The 18,805-nt window shown below is 42.1% G+C and overlaps 2 protein-coding genes across 12 annotated transcripts in view; one reads left to right on the top strand and one right to left on the bottom strand.

Annotated features, from left to right (window-relative positions):
• GALM (galactose mutarotase) overlaps positions 1 to 6,928 on the top strand; it is a 67,330-nt gene extending 60,402 nt beyond the window's left edge. The window contains 3 exon segments of one of the 2 annotated variants that reach the window (NM_214406.1): positions 702 to 843; positions 2,694 to 2,868; positions 3,783 to 4,939. In NM_214406.1, the coding sequence (NP_999571.1) occupies positions 702 to 843; positions 2,694 to 2,868; positions 3,783 to 3,860 (395 nt within the window). In that variant the 3' untranslated portion in view covers positions 3,861 to 4,939. 2 annotated transcript variants of the gene reach the window in all.
• A 6,727-nt stretch (positions 6,929 to 13,655) lies between these two features.
• On the bottom strand, positions 13,656 to 18,759 carry SRSF7 (serine and arginine rich splicing factor 7). Of its 10 annotated transcripts, none has more exons than XR_014842195.1 (9): positions 18,626 to 18,759; positions 17,414 to 17,594; positions 17,015 to 17,191; positions 16,726 to 16,832; positions 16,063 to 16,137; positions 15,864 to 15,974; positions 14,899 to 14,952; positions 14,335 to 14,370; positions 13,656 to 13,955 (listed from the first exon to the last, which is right to left on the bottom strand). XR_014842195.1 is itself a non-coding variant. In XM_003125210.6 (8 exons), the coding sequence occupies exons 1-8, from the start codon at positions 18,651 to 18,653 to the stop codon at positions 13,901 to 13,903; spliced, it is 717 nt and encodes a 238-aa protein (XP_003125258.1). In that variant the 5' UTR covers positions 18,654 to 18,759; the 3' UTR covers positions 13,656 to 13,900. The 10 variants fall into 10 exon arrangements, 6 of the variants coding, with proteins under 6 accessions (XP_003125258.1, XP_005662656.1, XP_003125259.1 ...); XR_014842196.1 differs by having other exon boundaries at positions 15,873 to 15,974; XR_014842197.1 differs by lacking the exon at positions 14,335 to 14,370.
• Positions 18,760 to 18,805: the final 46 nt, after the last annotated feature.

Genomic DNA, 18,805 nt, shown 5'->3' with positions numbered 1-18,805 from the left:
GATATTTCAGCATTAAAGCAAAAAATATCACAAGGTGATTGACATTGTGGTTAGGACAACCATCACCCTTTATTCAACTTATCCTTTAATGGAAATTACATGTTTCCTTGACTTTTGTACCCTTTTTTTTTTTTGGTCTTTTTGTCTTTTTAGGGCTGCACCCACGGCATATGGAGGTTCCCAGGCTAGGGGTCTAATCAGAGCTGTAGCTGCCAGCCTACGCCAACAGCCACAGCAACTCAGGATCAGAGATGCATCTGTGACCTACACCACAGCTCATGGCAATGCTGGATCCTTGACCCGCGAAGCGAGGCCAGGGATGGAACCCTGCAACCTCATGGTTCCTAGTTGGATTAATTTCCGCTGTGCCACAATGGGGAACTCTGACTTTTGTACTTTTTTCCTTCTTGAATTATTCTGAATGTTATGGCTACTGCAACTTGCAATCAACAGTATCTTACAATTAAGGAAACTCCATAATTTATTCTCCTTCTTTTCTGAGTGGGGCCAGAGATAGAACCTGCCTCCTCATGGATATTATTCAGATTAGTTTCTGCTGCACCACAATGGGAACTCCTTATTCTCCTTCTTAAGATCATACAAATTGACATGCAGGCTGAAAGGATGGAACTAGTGGGTCTTTAAGACATAAGGATTTTATCTAGGCATTTATCACTCTTTTTTCTGCTTCTTCCCACCAGGAGAAATTGCTCCAGTGCAAGGAACTGCATTTGATCTGAGGAAGCCAGTGGAGCTTGGAAAACACCTGCAGGAGTTCCACATCAATGGCTTTGACCACAATTTCTGTCTGAAGAGATCTAAAGAAAAGCAATTTTGTGCACGGTAGGTACTTTTCATTTGCTGCCTCTTTGGGGAAGACTAGAGATACCAACTCCTATTTGGGGAATTTTTCCTCTGACCATATCAGTGCCATTTACTATTGCTATAAGGGACCAGCTACCACATCCCATGTCTTTTCTAACTCTATTCCACAGGTGAATTTATCTCCCCTCGCCCCCACCATGCCATTATTCCTGTGCCCCTGCCTGGCATCCTGTCTCTCTTTGCTTCCTCTCTCTCCATCTCTGCCTGTTCTCTAAGGCCTAATTTTTATTAGAAGCCCTAATTCCTCCTGAAGAAAGTCACCTCTGCTTTCCTTGAACTTCTGAGCCTATCATCTGTTCTTGACTTGTGATTTATGCCCTGCCTGCTTCCATGAAAAACAGGAGGTTATGTTTCCTTTATGGCACTCACCACTTCCAGCCTTGTAAAATTCCAAGTTCCTCAGGCCATCTCATCTTTATGAATCCCTACCTCTACCCTAATGCCCAATCTGTGCTTGGCACTAGCAAATAATAAATGTTTGTAGAACCAATGGATTTTAAATAAAGGAGACAAAATGATTCAAGCTCTACTAGAAACAAAGAATTTCAAAAGCCTTCTCTCCCTCAGAGCCCCAACACTGAGGCCCTAGCTGTGTTTCTTCAGCTCAACCCTGCTTTCCTCTTCTGTGCCTCTTATTCACATTTCTCTTCCCATGGCCATCATCTGAGGAGACCCTCCTGCCTTCTCTCCACTACTCCAAACATCTTTCCCTGCACCTCTTGTTGACTATACATTGTGGGATGTGAGACTCCAAGACTCAGCCTTTCTTTGTCTATATCCCTTTAATCCCAATTATAGGACCAGGTAGGTACTCTCCCCTCTGTAGAGGCCTGGTTTAAAAAAAAAAAAAAAAAAAGTGAATCTAGCAGAAACCCACAATAGATCTATTCTGGCGGGGATGGGGGTAGGGAGGTCTGACTAAAGAGCCCTGCCTGCTCCAGGGTGGGGAGCAGTTGAATTTAGAAAAGCATCTCTTCTGTTTCAAGACATAGCAGGTTGTCTCACCAGGCCAAGCACGGAGCTCCAACTCTTTATGAAAAGGAATCCCAGACTCCTAGAACCCTAAAATTGTCTCTCTCCAACCCGGCTGTCTCCAACACACACACACACACACACACACACACACACACCCCGACTGGGGTGCGTCTGTTTTGCCACACACACACACACACACACCGACTGGGGTGCGTCTGTTTTGCCACACACACACACACACACACACACACACACACACACCCAACTGGGGTGCGTCTGTTTTGCCACACACACACACACACACACACACCCCCAACTGGGGTGCGTCTGTTTTGCCCTTCCCCAGAGAAGCGAAACTCAAGAGTGAGAAGTTGCTACTGGGGATCCTCAAAACCACATACTCATGCCTCACCTATGAGGCTGTAATAATTTCCCATCATGCTCTTCTTTTTCTGCTTTTTATGGCCACACCCACGGCATACGGAAGTTCCCACGCTAGGGGTTGAATCGGAGCTACAGCTTCCGGCCTACACCCCAGCCACAGCAACGCAGGATCCGAGCTGCGTCTGCGACCTATACCACAGCTCACGGCAATGCCAGATCCCAGACCCACTGAGCTAGGCCAAGGATCAAACCCGCATCCTCATGGATACTAGTTGGATTCATTTCTGCTGCGTCATAACAGGAACTTCCCCACATGCTCTTCCTTTGTCTCCTCCATATATCTTGTCCCTGCTCTGGCTGGGTCTTATTCCTGACTCAAAGCTACTTCCCAGCTTCTGTCAGCTTTTCCATCTTGGGTCTATATATATGTGGTTTGACTTTACCCCTAGGGTCCATCATGCCGGAAGCGGGAGGGTCCTGGAAGTGTACACTACCCAGCCTGGGATCCAGTTTTACACGGGCAACTTCCTGGATGGCACGCTGAAGGGCAAAACTGGAGCAGTCTATCCCAAGCACTCTGGTTTCTGCCTTGAGACCCAGAACTGGCCTAATGCAGTCAATCAGGTAAGTCCACAAGCCAGCTTGTGGTGGTGTCATGTCCAAAGTCACACTAGATGACAGAGGTCATGATACTCAAGTCAGGTCTGTATGATTCAAAAGTCTCTGTGTGTTCTCTTCTCCAAGTCATCATAAACACAAGAAACACTTAGCCAAGTTACTTTCATGGCATTTACATGTTTAAAAAAATTTCTATTTTATACCTTCAAAGTCTTCATTTGGTTTAATGTTTCTCCTTACCAATACTCATTTTCTGCAGCCACGCTATTAAAATGATCCTTTTAAAATGATCTTTTCTTCCTATTTGCTTCTTCATAACTTTCTTTTCTAGCTATTGCCTAGAGTAATACTCTTCAAAGCTCAGCCCAAGGTAAGATGCTTGCAGCTTGCACCAGAATGTAATCAACACCTCTTCTTTGTTGTTGTTGGTTCTTTCCTTTTTTTTTTTTTTTTTTGCCTTTTCTAGGGCCACACCCATGACATATGGAGGTTCCCAGGCTAGGGATCTAATTGGAGCTGTAGGCTGCCAGCCTATGCCAGAGCCACAGTAATGCCAGATCCGAGCCACGTCTGTGACCTAACCCACAGCTCATGGCAACGCCAGATCCTTAACCCACTGAGTGAAGCCAGGGATCAAACCTGCAACCTCATGGTTCTTAGTCAGATTTGTTAACCACTCAGCCACGATGGGAACTCCAACACCTCTTCCTTCTTTAAGAAAGTCTTGCTGTGACAAAGTGTGCTTAATAATGTGGTTGATTTTCATTCTGGCTCAATTTCCGTATCTCATCGCATACCAATAATAAACGGCTCTTAGACTGGCAACTGGTTCACAGAACTGGCCTAGAGACCATTCCTGAATGCTTAAAGGTGCAACCCAGACTGGCAAGGTGTAACCTGTACTGTTTTCCCCTCCACAGCCCCACTTCCCTCCTGTGCTGCTGAAGCCTGGTGAGGAGTACAACCACACCACTTGGTTTGTGTTTTCTGTGGCTTAAGGAAGTGTTAAGTTATGACCTGTTTCAGGGCCAGGCTGGGAGCCCCTTCAGGAACCTGTCTCCTGTGCAGAGATAAGATGAAGATTTAGAAGCTTTAAAAGTGATCCTGTGAATTAAAATCACACATATGGTAGTTGTCACGATAATCTGAATTTCAATTTCTTTCCCAATGACTGACTCCAGGCCAGGTCTAATGGTCAGCTCTATTCTCTGTGTGGTGAAGACCCAACCAGCAATATCATCATCTAAGCCCTGACCCTAATCCAGAAGTGATATCCAGATCCTTGTGTTGGCTCTATCTCTCCACTCTGCTTCTTTTCACCCCTTTTTTCTTTGATTCTACTCATTCCTTCTTTTGCCTCCTCTTCTACCTCATACCACCTTGATCTGTGCAGCACTTCGGAGTTTTCAGAGGTTACTTAGCTCATTCAGCCTGCTGATAAGAGGAACCTCTCTGCCTCAATAAAAGAATGATGGAGAAGTGAGCCACCTGAGGCTTAGAGGTAAATGACCCACCTAAGGTCACACAGCCAAGAAAAATTTAGCCTGGATTCAAGATCAGTCATGCAAATTCAAGTCCTTCTTTGCTTCCACTTCAGTCTTCCAGAGCATTCCCGGGGTCACTAATGGGAAAAGAGGGGGTCTGACCCTTACTCTGTTAGAGCTAGCCTTTCTTTCCAGCTATCACTTTTATAAGAAGCCCTAGTCAGAGTTTAAATGTAACTATCTTTGAGCCTTATAGTATGACTTAAAATACAAGATCTAAATATCCAGAAAAAAAATCTGTAAATTTGATTCTCTGCCTTTGGAGTTCACTAAGAAACCCAGCCCAGCCAAGACATGCGAAGGAAGCCGCTGGAGACAAGAACTGTGTTAGTGTGTGGAGAGGGCATTGCTGGGGATTGCACATTGCACGGAGACCAGATGTTGTATTAGGGAGTACGAGGCTGGAGTTCCCTCTTTTCCTAAACAATTGAATCATTGGTGATGGGTTTGTGTTGATGGTTTTTAAAGAAATGTATCTTATACTACTATATGCTAATAATCAACTGAAATAAAACCAAAATCTGCACCCAAAACACCTGGTTTCTTCACTCATCTTTAGAATTGGCATGGACCTTTGGGAAATGGGCCAAGTAGCTATGACATGTTCTGGATTCTAAAGTCTCATTTAAAAAAAAAAAAATGAGGGAGTTCCTGTCGTGGTGCAGCAGAAATGAATCCATTTAGGAACCATGAGATTGTGGGTTTGATCCTTGGCCTTGCTCAGTGGGTTGGGGATCCAGCGTTGCTGTGGGCCGTGGTGTGGCCACAGATGAGGCTCAGATCCTCTGTTGTTGTGGCTGTGGAGTAGGCTGGCAGCTGTATCTCCGATTTGACCCCTAGCCTGGGAACCTCCATATGCCATGGGTGTGGCCCTAAAAAGCAAAAAAAAAAAAAAAAAAAAAAAAAAGAGGTAATGTCCAAAATGTAGTATGTTCCTTAGGGATATCACAGTCTCTCTGGGGAAAACAAGACCAAGAGTAAGAACTGGATGATATAGATTTGCGCATGACAGAGCCGGAAGCCCTGAGCATTAACTTTGCTCCTGCCCTTTACTACATGAGTAAGCAATCTAATTTCACTTGGCCTCGGTTTTCTCACTTGTGAGGGAATTAGATTTTAATGATCTTTTTTTTTGTCTTTTAGGGCTGCACCCTCGGCATATAGAGGTTCCCAGGCTAGGGGTCCAAACATGGTATTCAATATGGAAAACATTGTACATAACTATGAAATTATTAAAGCCTTGTTGAAAATGCAAATATCAACTCAAATGCAACCTCCTCCCCCAAGAGTAAGTCTCCAGACCCCCAAGAGTCCATGCCTTCTTTACCATATACCCCCTACCCACAGCCAGACTAGTGCTAGATTATTCTGAGTTCTCATCTTTCACAGGTGAGCATTTCATTGACTTGACTTCAGTTCAATGACCTATGGATTCTTATGTTTCAAATTCATATGACATAGTTCTTATTCTTAGCTGTGAGACATTCATCTTCCAGTTCCCATTCATTTTGCCTAGCAAGGTAAGATGTAACTGCACAAACATTGCTATAAAGTCTAAACTAAGGTGGCATGCTGGGGAGGTTGAACTGTTGTGATTGTTAGGTGACCAACGACACTCCAATTTCAGAGGACTAAAGAAAGTTAGTGTCAATGAATAAATGGATTGTTTGCAAAGAGTAGAACATGAAAAAACAGGACTGGGAACAGGAGACAGAAGGGAAGCACAGCACACATCCTGTTCCCTAGATATTTCCCATTATCAGTTGTAATATTTTAAACAACTAGATCACAAGTATGCAAGAGGCAGAAGTTCCCATTGTGGTTGAGTGGAAATGAACTAGCTTAGTATCTATGAGGATGCAGGTTCAATCCCTGGCCTCACTCAGTGGGTTAAAGATCTGGTGTTGCCATGAGCTGTGGTGAAGGTCACACATGCAGCTGGTATCGAGTTGCTGTGGCTGGCAGCTACACCTCTAATTCGACCCCTAGCCTGGGAACTTCTATAGCCAAGTGTGCAGCCCTGAAAAGACCAAAAAAAAAGCCAGAGTAATTTAAATATTACACCAAAAAATGTTTAATACAAAAAAAAAAAGCAGTGAATAGGAAGTGAAAAAGACAGGAGATACATAGAAAACAACCAAGACAGGAGATATATAGAAAATGCCAATTACAAATCCAGCTGTATCATTAATTCTGTTATATGTAGATGGTTTAAATAAACCAAAAGGCAGTTTGTCTGGCAGAATTAAAAAGCAAGATCTAGCAACTAACTATGGTTGACTTTGAAGAACTGTCCGTACCACCACCACCCAATCAAAAATCCAGGTGTAACTGTGGTTAGCCATCATCATCTGTGGTCCTGCATCCATGGATCACAGTTCTCTAGTAGGTATGCAATATCTATTGAAAAAAACATCCACGTATAAGTGGACCATGCTGGTCACACCCACGCCATTCAAGGGTCAACTGTACATGCACCGGTAAGCTGAAAGTAAATGGATGGAAAAGATACACCACAAAAACTGTATAATCATAAAATAGGAGAAGTGGCTATATAAGTATCAGAAAAAAGTAGGAGTTCCTGTTGTGGCTCAGCAAAAATGAATCCAACTAGGAACCATGAGGTTTCAGGTTCAATCCCTGGCCTCGCTCAATGGGTTAAGGATCTGGTGTTGCTGTGCGTTTCTCTGTGGCTGTGGCGTAGGCCACTGGCTACAGCTTTGATTCGACCCCTAGCCTGGGAACCTCCATATGCCTCAGATGCGGCCTAAAAAGACCAAAAAAAAAAAAGCATACTTTAAAACAACAAATAGTACTGGTTATTTTATAATGATAAAAACATTAACACACTGGAAAGATGAAATAATTGTAAATATACGCATGTAACAGAGCCTTAGATGCTTGGAAACAGTTATTGTGACCAAAGGAAGGCCATGTCTGGAGTAGTTCTGGTAAACATTCCTTAAAATTTCTTAAACAGAACATTAACTTTTTAAGAAAATGAGTGGAAGTTCCTGTCATGGCTCAGTGGTAACAAACCCAACTAGGATCCAGCAGGACAAGAGTTCCATCCCTGGACTCTAGTGGGTTAAGGATCTGGTGTTGCTAAGAGCTACAGTCTAGGTCGCAGACACAGCTCCAATCTTGAGTTGTTAATAGGCTGTTGTGTAGGCTGGTGGCCACAGCTCCGATTCAACCCCTACCCTGGGAACTCCTCGGCCCTAAAGAGACAGAAAAAGAAGAAATTTAAAAATGAGTATCTCTGAGCACAGCGACCTCTACTGGTACTAATATAAACTCCTTTATCATAGAATGGTTTCACTCCAGTATAGGGTCGTTGGGTTAGAGATAGGATCAGAGAATCCCAGATGTATAATAGAATCTTCTTTGAATCACATGTGAGCGCTGCTGATTTTCTTATTGTAATAGCAGTAAGTCAAGCCAGTGTGTCCAACAACTAGTGAACTGGGAGCTGGCTAACACCAGCCCCTTCAGCAGCAGTTTTCAATTCTGGCTATATAAGAATCACTAAGGGAGATTTTTTTAGAATATTAATACCCAGGCAGGATTCACCCTTGGCAATTGCAATTACACTAGAATGTTCTTAAAGCTCCCTAGATGGTCCCAATTTGTAACTAGGGTTGAGAACCCCTGCCCTAGAGTAAAAGCTTTCCTTATTACTGTCTTATAATATTCATCAATACTTTAAGCTCAATGTGTTTAGCTAGAATTTGCTAACCACTGACGCACGATGGGAACTTTTTTTTTTTTTTGATTGTTGGCAGGGAAAGTATTCATTTTCTAGAATTCATATTTCTTGAATATATGTTATAAACTGAGATAAGGAGTGGCTAAGTGGTTAGCGAATCTGATTAGGAAACATGAGGTTGCGGGTCCGATCCCTGGCCACACTCAGGATCCGGTGTTGCCGTGAACTGTGGTGTAGATCGCAGATGGCTTGAATCCCATGTTGCTGTGGCTCTGGTGTAGGCTGGCGGCTACAGCTCCAATTAGACCCCTAGCCTGGGAACCTCCATGTGCCACCAGTACGGCCCTAGAAAAAGACAAAAAATAAATTAAAAAATAAACTGAGATAAAAACAGTCTTGGAGTTCCCCTTGTGGTTCAGCAGGTCAAGAACTGGATTGGTATCCATAAGTACAAGGGTTCAATCCCTGGCCTTGCACGGTGGTTAAGGATCCAGCACTGCTGCCAGATATGGTGTAGGCTGCAGATGTGTCTTGGATCTGGTGTTGCTATGACTGTGGCACAGGCCAGCAGCTGCAGCTGATTCAACCCCTAGCCTGGAAAATTCCATATGCTGCAGATACGGTCCTAAAAAGACACAAAAACAAAAACACAGTTTTTGTATATATAGGCTTGTATCCTGCCACCTGTTCAGGCTTTAGTCACTAAGAAACCAGGGCATTCACAGAGGTGGACAGGACATGACCTTAGGCACAGGCAGTCCTAAGAAATGGATGGCTTTGACCTTCTTCACATAGGTTAGACTGACTCGCCTGGGCTTGTAAGTTCTTGGGGAGGTAGGTAAGCCTGCACCCTTTCTGCAGACAACTTTCCGTGCAGAAATTTTCCAGTTCCTTCTGACCAGAACTCTGAGTTAACCCAGGTGAGATGATAAAAACCTTGCACTGAAGTTTCAGAGTGGGGCTGAGCATTGTAAACAGCAGCCTAAGGATGTAAATCCCCTGTATGCAGCAGATTCAGACAGGGGTCGGACTAAGAGATAGCTAACTTGAAAATGTGGGCCTTTAAATGTGGGTGATTAATTATAAAGGTCTCACAGAAAAGAGGTTCCAATTTTCCGTTGGTTTAATAGATCAGAGTTCACTGATCCATGAATTCACTTTTTATTCACCAAATATCTAAGTGTTAATAAGCACTAGGCAATGAAGAAACAGAACAAAGCTTGATACACACCATCACAATTTGTCTTGTGGTAGCATAGCTGCAGAGAAGTCAACAGGCAATTACAGTGTCAACAGGAATCCTACTATCAAAGGTCAGTGTGTTGAGAGCAAGGGAACCTAAACCAGACTTTTGAATACATGTCAGTTTTTCAGAATGGGAGGAAAACATGTATTTTACAATTAAACTATGCTGAGACACTTTTTTCAACAAAGATTAGTAAAAAGTCAGCAAGGTTGACAGCCCACTATGTAGTTACACCATGTGTACCAAATGGGCAATGGTACAGAAACAGGCACTCTATACATTCCCACCAAGGCAAACAGTAGCTAGCAAAAATATAAACACAAAGCCCCTCTGACCCAGCATTTCAACTTCAAGGAATTATCCTAGATACACATGGTCACATGTGCAATGTATTGTGCAAGGTAACTCACTGAAGTGCTGGAACAGTTAGCTAGGAACAACCGTCAGGTCCATCAACAGAGAAATGATTCAATTCCTATTACTCTCCTCAAAAACTCTAAGGAAAACAGTTGAGTCCCTTTCTAAGGCATACAGTCCTACATGATCTCTATATATCCTACATCCCCCTCCTTATGCCATCTCTTCCTACTGGCCTCCTAACCCTCCAACAACTCATACTTTAGGGCTTCGTATTACTGTGCCCTCACAAGTTGTGTCACTGACTCCCTCACTTGCTCAAATGTTGTCACTATCAGAGGCCTTCTTAGACCACCCTTCACACAACGGCAACCAATTCTCTATCCCTGTCTCTTTATTCTCCAGATAACTTATTACGCACCTGACATGTGTTCATTTCTCTCTCCAGAACTTAAGCGCCTTAAGACTTTGTTCACTTCTGTATTCCAAAGCCAGCAGTACCTCGCACAGTGAAGGGGCACAAATGTCTATTGCATACATCATGCAAACATCCAAGCAACTAAGTAACTAATGACTTTTTAAGCGCCATTTTTATTTATAGGAGTTCTGTAAGATATTAAATGAGAAAAGCAAGGTATGTATTTTGTTTTAAAAGTAAAAAGGAGGAAATGTGTGTATTTGTTCAGGCTATAACTGACAACAATGGTTGCCTTTGGGGAGATAACTGGGTAGCTGAGAGGAGTAGAGAGCCTTCTCACCCTTTACTCTTTGAGTATATTACCAAGTCAGAAAATGTAATGATATGGAAAATAGGTTGGGTCAGCAGCATGGGGGAAAAGGAAAAATTAGGTTTGAGAAATGGCCTTGCAGGCTTAATACTTAGCTACTACATTCCATGTGCTCCAGAAGTATCCTTCTACCTAGCATCTTTTCCGCATTGAGTCTGAAAAGAAAATAGCTAAGTTATTAACTATGGTACAATGTGATGGGTAGGATCAAGGGTTATTTTGTTTTTTGACTTTTCCATAATGTGGTCTTAATGGAGCAACTAAGTGCCTTTTTTTTTTTTTTTTTTTTTGCCACACCTGATGCGTAGGGAAAGTCCCATGCCAGGGATTGATTCTCACAGCAGTGACACCAGGTCCTTAACTCACTTCACCACAAGAGAACTCCAGCTAGGTGCTTTATTGATTTAAAAAGCTAGGGCTTTGGGGAGTTCACATTGTAGCTTATCAGGTTATGAAGCCAACTAGTATCCATGAGGATGCAGGTTTGATCCCTGGCCTCGCTCAGTGGGTTAAGGATCTGGCATTGCCATGAGCTGTGGTGTAGGTTGCAGATGAGGTTTACCTGAGTTGCTGTGGCTGTGGCATAATAGGCCAGAAGCTGCAGCTCTGATTTGACCCCTGGCCTGGGAACTTCCATATGCCACAGAACAGCCGTAAAAAAGCAAAAAAAAAAAGAAAAGAAAACCAAGGTTTTGAAACCATAGATTGAAACTTTTCCCATCTCCTAGCAAAAGAGCCCATTTCCTTCTCTGTGAGATAGGGTTTAACAGCACTAATTTGTTGAGGATTAAGTAACAATGTCATTTTGACTTTTTTACTAGAATGGTAACTCTAAACCAGTAAGGTGTGGGGGAAAAAAAGATTATCAGGCTTTGAAATTGCCAACTAGTGCTTTTCTTCCCACCCTTTAAATAGTTCTGGATGTAACAGGTTTAATATTACCATATCATAAACCTAGGCATCTTTGCCTCATTTCTTTGGCTTGTCACCACACTCCAAACACTCCAAGACAAGCCAGGCCCCCAATATTTGTCATTTTGACCTCCTTTAACATGTTGTCCCAGCTACAGAATTAGGTACAGCCCTCCCCTGCCAAGTTCTCCAAGCAATAGTTCCTCACTCAGAGCCAAATCTAATGAATTCTTTGGTCCTGTCCTACACTCTGATAAACTCTTTGCCAACATTTAAGTTTTAGAGCTTCCGATTCCCAATTAGCTTAATATATCCTGGAAATCACTGTTCCTTCAAGATAGCCTACACAAAGACAAAAACGACAAATCCACAGTACCATTCATTTAACCTGAGTTACAAACTGACACTATTTCAGGACCCCCCTCAGATTTTCTTCATCCTCAGGAGAGGAGACATAACTTGATACATAGCTTAGTCAAAGCCCAAGGGAGGACTACCGAAATGAAGTCATGAGTATGCAATACTTACCTCCCATGCCTAGGAAAGAGAATCAAGATAAGATTCCATGCCCAAAGTACTTAGTGTCTGACATGTTCAGTTATCTACCAATCAATGCCAGGTTTAAAATTTAGAAGGAATGAGTCTGGACCAGCACTTTTCAAGTCAATCACATGATAAATTTAGCAGTCCCAACACATAAAGACAGAAAAAAGGTGCACTGAACCAATGTTATCCTAATATATTGACCACAGGGGTAGTTAGTAGTCAAGGGTACAAAAGATGTTGTCCTACATACTCAATGTTCCCTCCCCCATTAAGGATAAATAAAATTTTCTATGCTTGTTTCTTAAAACCATTTTTGCTCCTACCCCTCCTCCATATCCTTTTTATTCTTTCATACTAATCTCTAGGATGAATCAGTAATCCATCCCAAAGGAAGAAGATTAATGATTCCTACTCTTAGCTCAAAACTCCCACTTCCAAAAATTGATCAGGACTGTTTATTCTCTGCAGATTTATTGTTGAATAAACTTATCTTTATATAATACAGAACAATTAAAGCTGACCGAGTGCAACAAATAAGCCTGCTGATTACACACATAGCTTTATACCAACCATATAACACAGCCAGTAGTCAAAGATTCCAGTAACAGAGCATCCAAACTTCCAACATACTAATGATCATTCAGACCACTAAATAAGGCAGATCAGGACTCCCAAATTGCAATGCTATCCAATAACTTTGTTTAAAAGCATGAGAAACAGGCAGATAGCTGTGCCACCAGCAGTGATTTTTTTTTTTTCATCGAAACTATAGAGAATACCTGGTAAAAGCTCGACTCAATATTAACTCTTACTGCCCTACTAAAGATATATAAACAATCTACTGGCTGTAACACTCTACACTCTACCAGATGCTACCAAAAAATAACTACATGAGGTGCTGCTAAATATAGGTGGGATTTACAAAACTGGTATCTCATTAACATTTCTGATTGACATCTTTAATTACTTTGCACCAGCCTGGCAAAATAAGATAAAAAGTATGTTGGTGTTGGGGAAGTGAAAAACCTAGCTTGGGCATTAACAGCTCTCTGCTCAGAATAAGGCAATTCATTCGAAGGGACAAAAAACTCATTTGAAGGGTTGGAAAATTTTGCAAAGCTGGTTTACATGAAACTGTTTTGTCCCAAATTCAGACAATTCCTCAAAAACAGAAAAACTTTGGCATGAAATTGGTTAATGTTGAAAACATCCTAAACAAACAAAACTTCCTAAAAACGGAGCTCTAATTTGATGCCATCTAATAAGCCTGAAAACCTGTTACATTCCATACTTAAATAGGAGTCAGAAAACTTAAGATTCTCCAGCATCAAGTCCAACTACTTCTTATACCACATTAATAAACTCTGCTTACTTATTTCCTATCATGCTCACTTACAGCATATCAGCAGTCTCTAAGCCTGACACAGAAAACATCATTAGCCTGATAATACCTAACACCAACTCCCATAGATTTATTTAGGGACTGTGTCATGGTCATTCATGCCATTAAGTTCTTATCCACTTACCCAAATCTCTTAAGGGTAAAAAGCAATTTTCCAAGTGCATGTATTCTTGTCAATGATGTTCACACCATTAAACTTTGAATCTAGGTCTGTATTATGTTTAATACCAAGGTTGACTCCTGGAGCTTATCAAACTAAGGAGTATTAATATTGAACACAAATCAAAAATCTAGTTAGAAACATTTTATTTAAATGTGCCAAATAAAAACCCACATTTTCAGACCATAGGATGTTAATACATTCAACAAAAATTTATATTATCTTACTGCTGTGAATTTACAGAGTAATAGTCCAGATCCATTTTGATTAGACGGTTGAAATACCCTTCCCTAGGTTACACTTTACAGACATCACAAATCCCTTATAATAATGTAAACAAAATAACTTTTCCCTAAAAGGTGAACTTAAAAACTTTAGTCCACTCTTTCAGGACTTGCACTTCTTCTTGGACTTCCTGATGGGGAACGACTAAAAGGGAAAAAAAAGACATGAAGTTTGGAACCAATTAGTGTCTACTGAAACTTAAATGTCTTCTCACATACATGTCAGGGCAAAACTCAGGTTTCAACAAATTCAAAGGTGGCCAAGGATAGTAAGTTACTACAGCAGATCTAAAAAAATTTCATAAGGCTGCTTAATGACCTCTTTGCTGAAATTATAAAACTTATAAAGAACAACTACTTGAACTCTAGGTTATTTTGATTCTCTAAGAAACTGTACCTAATATTTTTATATAGCACCAATTCTCCAAAGAGCTCAAAGCCTTCAAAGTAGGCAGTAAACAAATTCTGCATCTGCAAGGGCCACACTTGACAATTAAGATTTGGCAACAAATTATTTAGCTTACCTTCTTTTGGGAGATGGCGATCTGGACTTTGATCGGCTGTCAAAACATGAGAAATTCTATTAAGAAAAAGTACTATCCAATCCCTCTTAAATCACAATACCAAAAAAATGAACCCCCAAACTGTTCTAAGCTTAAAATGTCAGGCTACAATTAAATTGAAAAAAACCTATCAAATTTTGCTAACAAAAGCAAATCTTCCAAAAACTGTTTTTCCTTCACAAAGTGAACTGCTTTATCATGATAATCTTTTACACCCTGCTTAAAGCACAATTATTTCAGAATGACTCTCCATGCATCTATAAGTTCTAACACAGGCCTCTTAACCCCAAATTCACCAACTTCTTCCTCACTGTAAGTTGACATGCCCTTGGTTCAGAAAGTCAGCCAGAAAAGGCCATGTAAAAATGAAGTTCTAAAGTTTGGTTTATTACTAAGGTACTGTGTCCTTCTTAACACGTAAGCTTAGAGCTAACACTTGAAATTTCAACAACTAAAAAACACTTTGAACTCTTTGGATATTGGTGCCATATAACTAGAAGAACATCAGTGAGATTGTTAGCCTACCTGCTTCTTGGTCGTGAAAGAGACCTGGATCTTGATCTCGACCTGGACCGGGATCTTAACAAAAAAATACGATTATACCAATTAGTCCATAGGAGTAATTTCCTTAAAACACCTACTGAGGACCTTATTAGGTAGTCTAGGAATAGAGGAGCTAGAACTGAGCAAGATGCCTTATATCAGTCTAAGATTGGACCCTCACATAGACTCTTGAACTTCATTTCTTCACGTGGTAAAAACTCAGTGAAGTCATGACTGGGTAAGGCTTTGTTCCTGCATCATCAACTATGATCCAGGACCACTAATGTGTCACACAAGCCAAATCAAGGTGACATATAAACATCTTGAGGTTCTGCAATCAAATTAATTGCATTTATCTAGAAAAGGTCCAGAGCTTTTTCAAATGGACTCCAAGTTTTAGAATCCCTGCATTTAAAGTTTGCTATTACTGATTTGCACTAACTCCCAGTGCAATTCCGTACCACTGACTCAACATGAATAACATTATCTAGAATTTAATCAATTTCTATGACCTTTTAAGGCTTTCTACAAAGGAAATAAAAAAATACTGACATACCTAATTGGATTTCAACTTGTCCTTTCTGTGGCTAACCTAAATGTCTAGTTAAACAGTCTGGTTCATTGTTATCCTCAACAAATTTCTATGGTCTCAAACTCTCTTACCTATATACAACAGATATAATCTGACGACAGTCAAGTTTTCAACATGTTTAATCTGAGTGTTCACTGAAATGAACTGATTTGTGATTTGCACTCTCCTCTACCAGTCTCTGTAACTGCCCTTAAAAATCTTTAGTTGGGTTTTTCTTCATCTCTATGTGTATAATCCAACCTTTTTCTTATTTTCTGAGGCATTCCATTTCAATTATGTCCTCATGCCTCTCCATTGCTGTCATTAAGACGTGACAATCAAATACAATTAAGGGGGAAAAAAAAGTGCTACATACTGGAAATACCTCGATCCTTTTATAGAACCAGACCTAGATCGTCTGAGTGAAGCTGATCTTGATCTACGAAGAGACACAGATCTTGATCGCCGAGGAGACGCTGATCTTGACCTAAAAATTAAATCGAAGTACTTTAAAAAGTCCACCTCCAATTACTTTTCCTATTGCTTATTAAGGTGAATTGAACATCATCTCTCACCTCCTTCCCCTGCTCCTGCTGCGTGAGCGAGAGTATCGCCTACCCCTGGATCTCGAATGTGATCTAGACCGTGACCTATTTTTCAAGTCAGAAAAGAGCAAAATGTTAGATGGTAACTCATTTTTGGAGTTTGTGTGCCTCTGCTGAAATCAAATCTCAAAACTATTTAAATTTAGTGTCTCATTTGGAAATAAAACTCTGGGCCTATTAGCTGTCTTATTAATTTTTTTTTTTTTACTACCTAAAAAAAGATTTGTTAAAAACTCAATTACATCTTAGAATTACATAATATAAAACACTGTAATGTGTATTTAAAATAAACCTTGCAAGTTTGCAGGTCGACCCTCTTTGGCCCATGGTCTAGTAGATCTAGACGATCTAGAAGTATCTATAGCCGATCGCTGCATCTAGATGTTTTCTTCAATCTAACGACGATCAAACTGACAGCCAAATGAGCCAGGTGAGGCTTGATTGACGCAAGAAGATTTTTCTAGTTGGGAATGTGGTCAATCTGGTGTTCCTCTTTCTAAACCGGAGGGGGCCCCAATTGTAAGCCAAATTTACTGTTACGGCGATCACCGTCTCAAATTTTCTGCCCTTTAAAGAATAAGGTGAAGCTAGGTGTAGATGACTCGAGGGGATCTGGCCTCTTATGCTGATCACCTCAAGGTCTAGGAGGATCTTAATTGTCGGATTTGCAAGGCGCCTCAGCATGATATCATAAGGCTCGTGACATTCTGAATCAAGGCGACTGACTCAAACGAAGAAACCTGAAAGGTTTTGACCAGGTTGATTATTAATATATTAACATTTCTTTAATTAAACAAAAATTGTAAAATACACCTGTACAATTAACATTCAAGTTTATAGAAAAACACTAGTTTCTGCCTTGCTAATAAAAAAATTACTTGATTAACTAGTACATCAATCGTTCCTTTATGAAAATAAGTACCTGCTTCTTCTCCGCCGGCTATAGCGATGACAATCATAAGCATAATGTCCCTTTTCGCCACACTCATAGCATCTATCATTGGGATCAAAGGGACGTCGGGCAGGTGGTCTATCAAAACGAGATCTCCGAGGCATGCCTGTTGATAGTTCAACTCTCACTCGAGAACCACAAATCACTCTATAAAAAAAGAAAAGTAACAAAATTCTAATGCTAAAAAAATGCTAAATATAAAACTTTACAACTGCTTTCTTTGCCCTCACAACCTTTGCTCTCCCCTTCCTGTCTTAATAAAACGATTGGCTATTTATCTAAAATCTCCTCCAGACTACATAATCCAAACTTAGCACAGGAACCGTCTCGCTTAACATTTTAAGTTTCATTAACTGACATCTCACTTACTTGCCATCCAGGCCTCGCACTGCATCTTCTGCATCTCTAGGATCTTCAAATTCCACAAAGGCAAATCCTGGAGGATTTCTGGCAATCCACACAGTTCTTAAGGGACCATAATAACTGAAAGCCCTTTCTAACTCTCCTTTGCCAGCACCAGTTCCCAGGTTACCAACATACACCTTGGTTTCTGTTTAAAAACGTAAATAAAAAAACGCATGTTATGCAAAATCTGGTTTAAGTTTGAATGAAACCTCTGCCTTAAAAGAGACCATCTTTAAGACTGTGCAAAGCATGTTTAATGCTCTACCAAGGACTGAATTTAACCTTAAAACCAGCAAAGCCTGGAATTTAACCTTAAAACCAGCAAAGCCTGTACACTTCTGGAAAGCTAAGCGTACGACAAAATTCTTCACATTCAAATAAGCGGGGAGGAACCTCCAAAACACAAGCGCAGCTGCGTGGTAGGATGTTCCGCCCCGGCCCCGCCCCCGAGTCCCGGCAGCCCCCGGAGCGCTGGGAGCGCGCGGGCCGGCGGCAACAGCGGCGTCGGCGGCGGGCGGGCCCCGGCGGGGGCCGGGTCGGCTGAGCGGGGCTGCGCCGGCTCTCGTTCTCCACGGCAAGCGCCCCAGGCGCAGGCTCGCCCTTGACTCCAGCTCCCCGCCCCAGAGCCATAAACTGCGCTCGAAAGAGCTAAAAGAGAAAACAAACCAGCCGCCAGACGAAAAGATTATGTCTCCATTCCCACTCCGCAATTCCACCGACTGACGAGAATACCCAGCTCGAAGCTGCCGGTTTAGCTCAGTCTTAAATTCACCCCTGAATTTACGGCACATCTGTCTGCTAAAGTGGCGGGAAAGCGCCAAGGAAATGCGCCACCATGGTCGTCAATGTGCGCAAAATGGCAGCCGAGGGCGGGGGGGGGGTGGGGGACGGGCGGGCGGCTTAGGGAAGGGCAATAGCAAAACTGAGCGACAACCCGGCTCAGGCTGGGCGAGAGAAAAAGGCCCAAGAACTGTTCAAAACCCCAGCGAGACCTACCCCCGCCATCCCCTGTCTTTCTTGCACCCCGCCCCCGCCGCCTCCGGCTTCGTATGGTGTGCGCCGAAGCCGCCATTACGCACGCGGAATAACCGTCTCCCAACCGCCGCGCGAACCCCACGGCCTCTAAATACTCACTACACCCACAGAAACGTCTCTCACTGGGCCCCAGCCCCTTACCTCCTCCGTACCGCCCGTAGCGCGACATGATGACTGGCCCGCAAGCTCTGCTCCTTTAGCTCGCAGTGCCCACAGAACGAGTAATACAAAAGCTGCAACACACCCAGCGTCGCCAACGATCCCGGCGGCACTACGAGGAAGCGCCTGGGTTCGCACTTATATATGCGGCGGCTGGGTTCC

Source organism: Sus scrofa, chromosome 3, assembly GCF_054392235.1.
Source record: "Sus scrofa isolate SSC_HxYL_T2T_F1_AM1 chromosome 3, Sscrofa_HxYL_maternal_Yorkshire_Landrace_v2.0, whole genome shotgun sequence".
In the NCBI taxonomy this organism is placed as follows: domain Eukaryota; kingdom Metazoa; phylum Chordata; class Mammalia; order Artiodactyla; family Suidae; genus Sus; species Sus scrofa.
The sequence above is the reverse complement of the archived record's forward strand: the minus strand, read 5'-3'. Positions and strand labels throughout refer to the sequence as shown.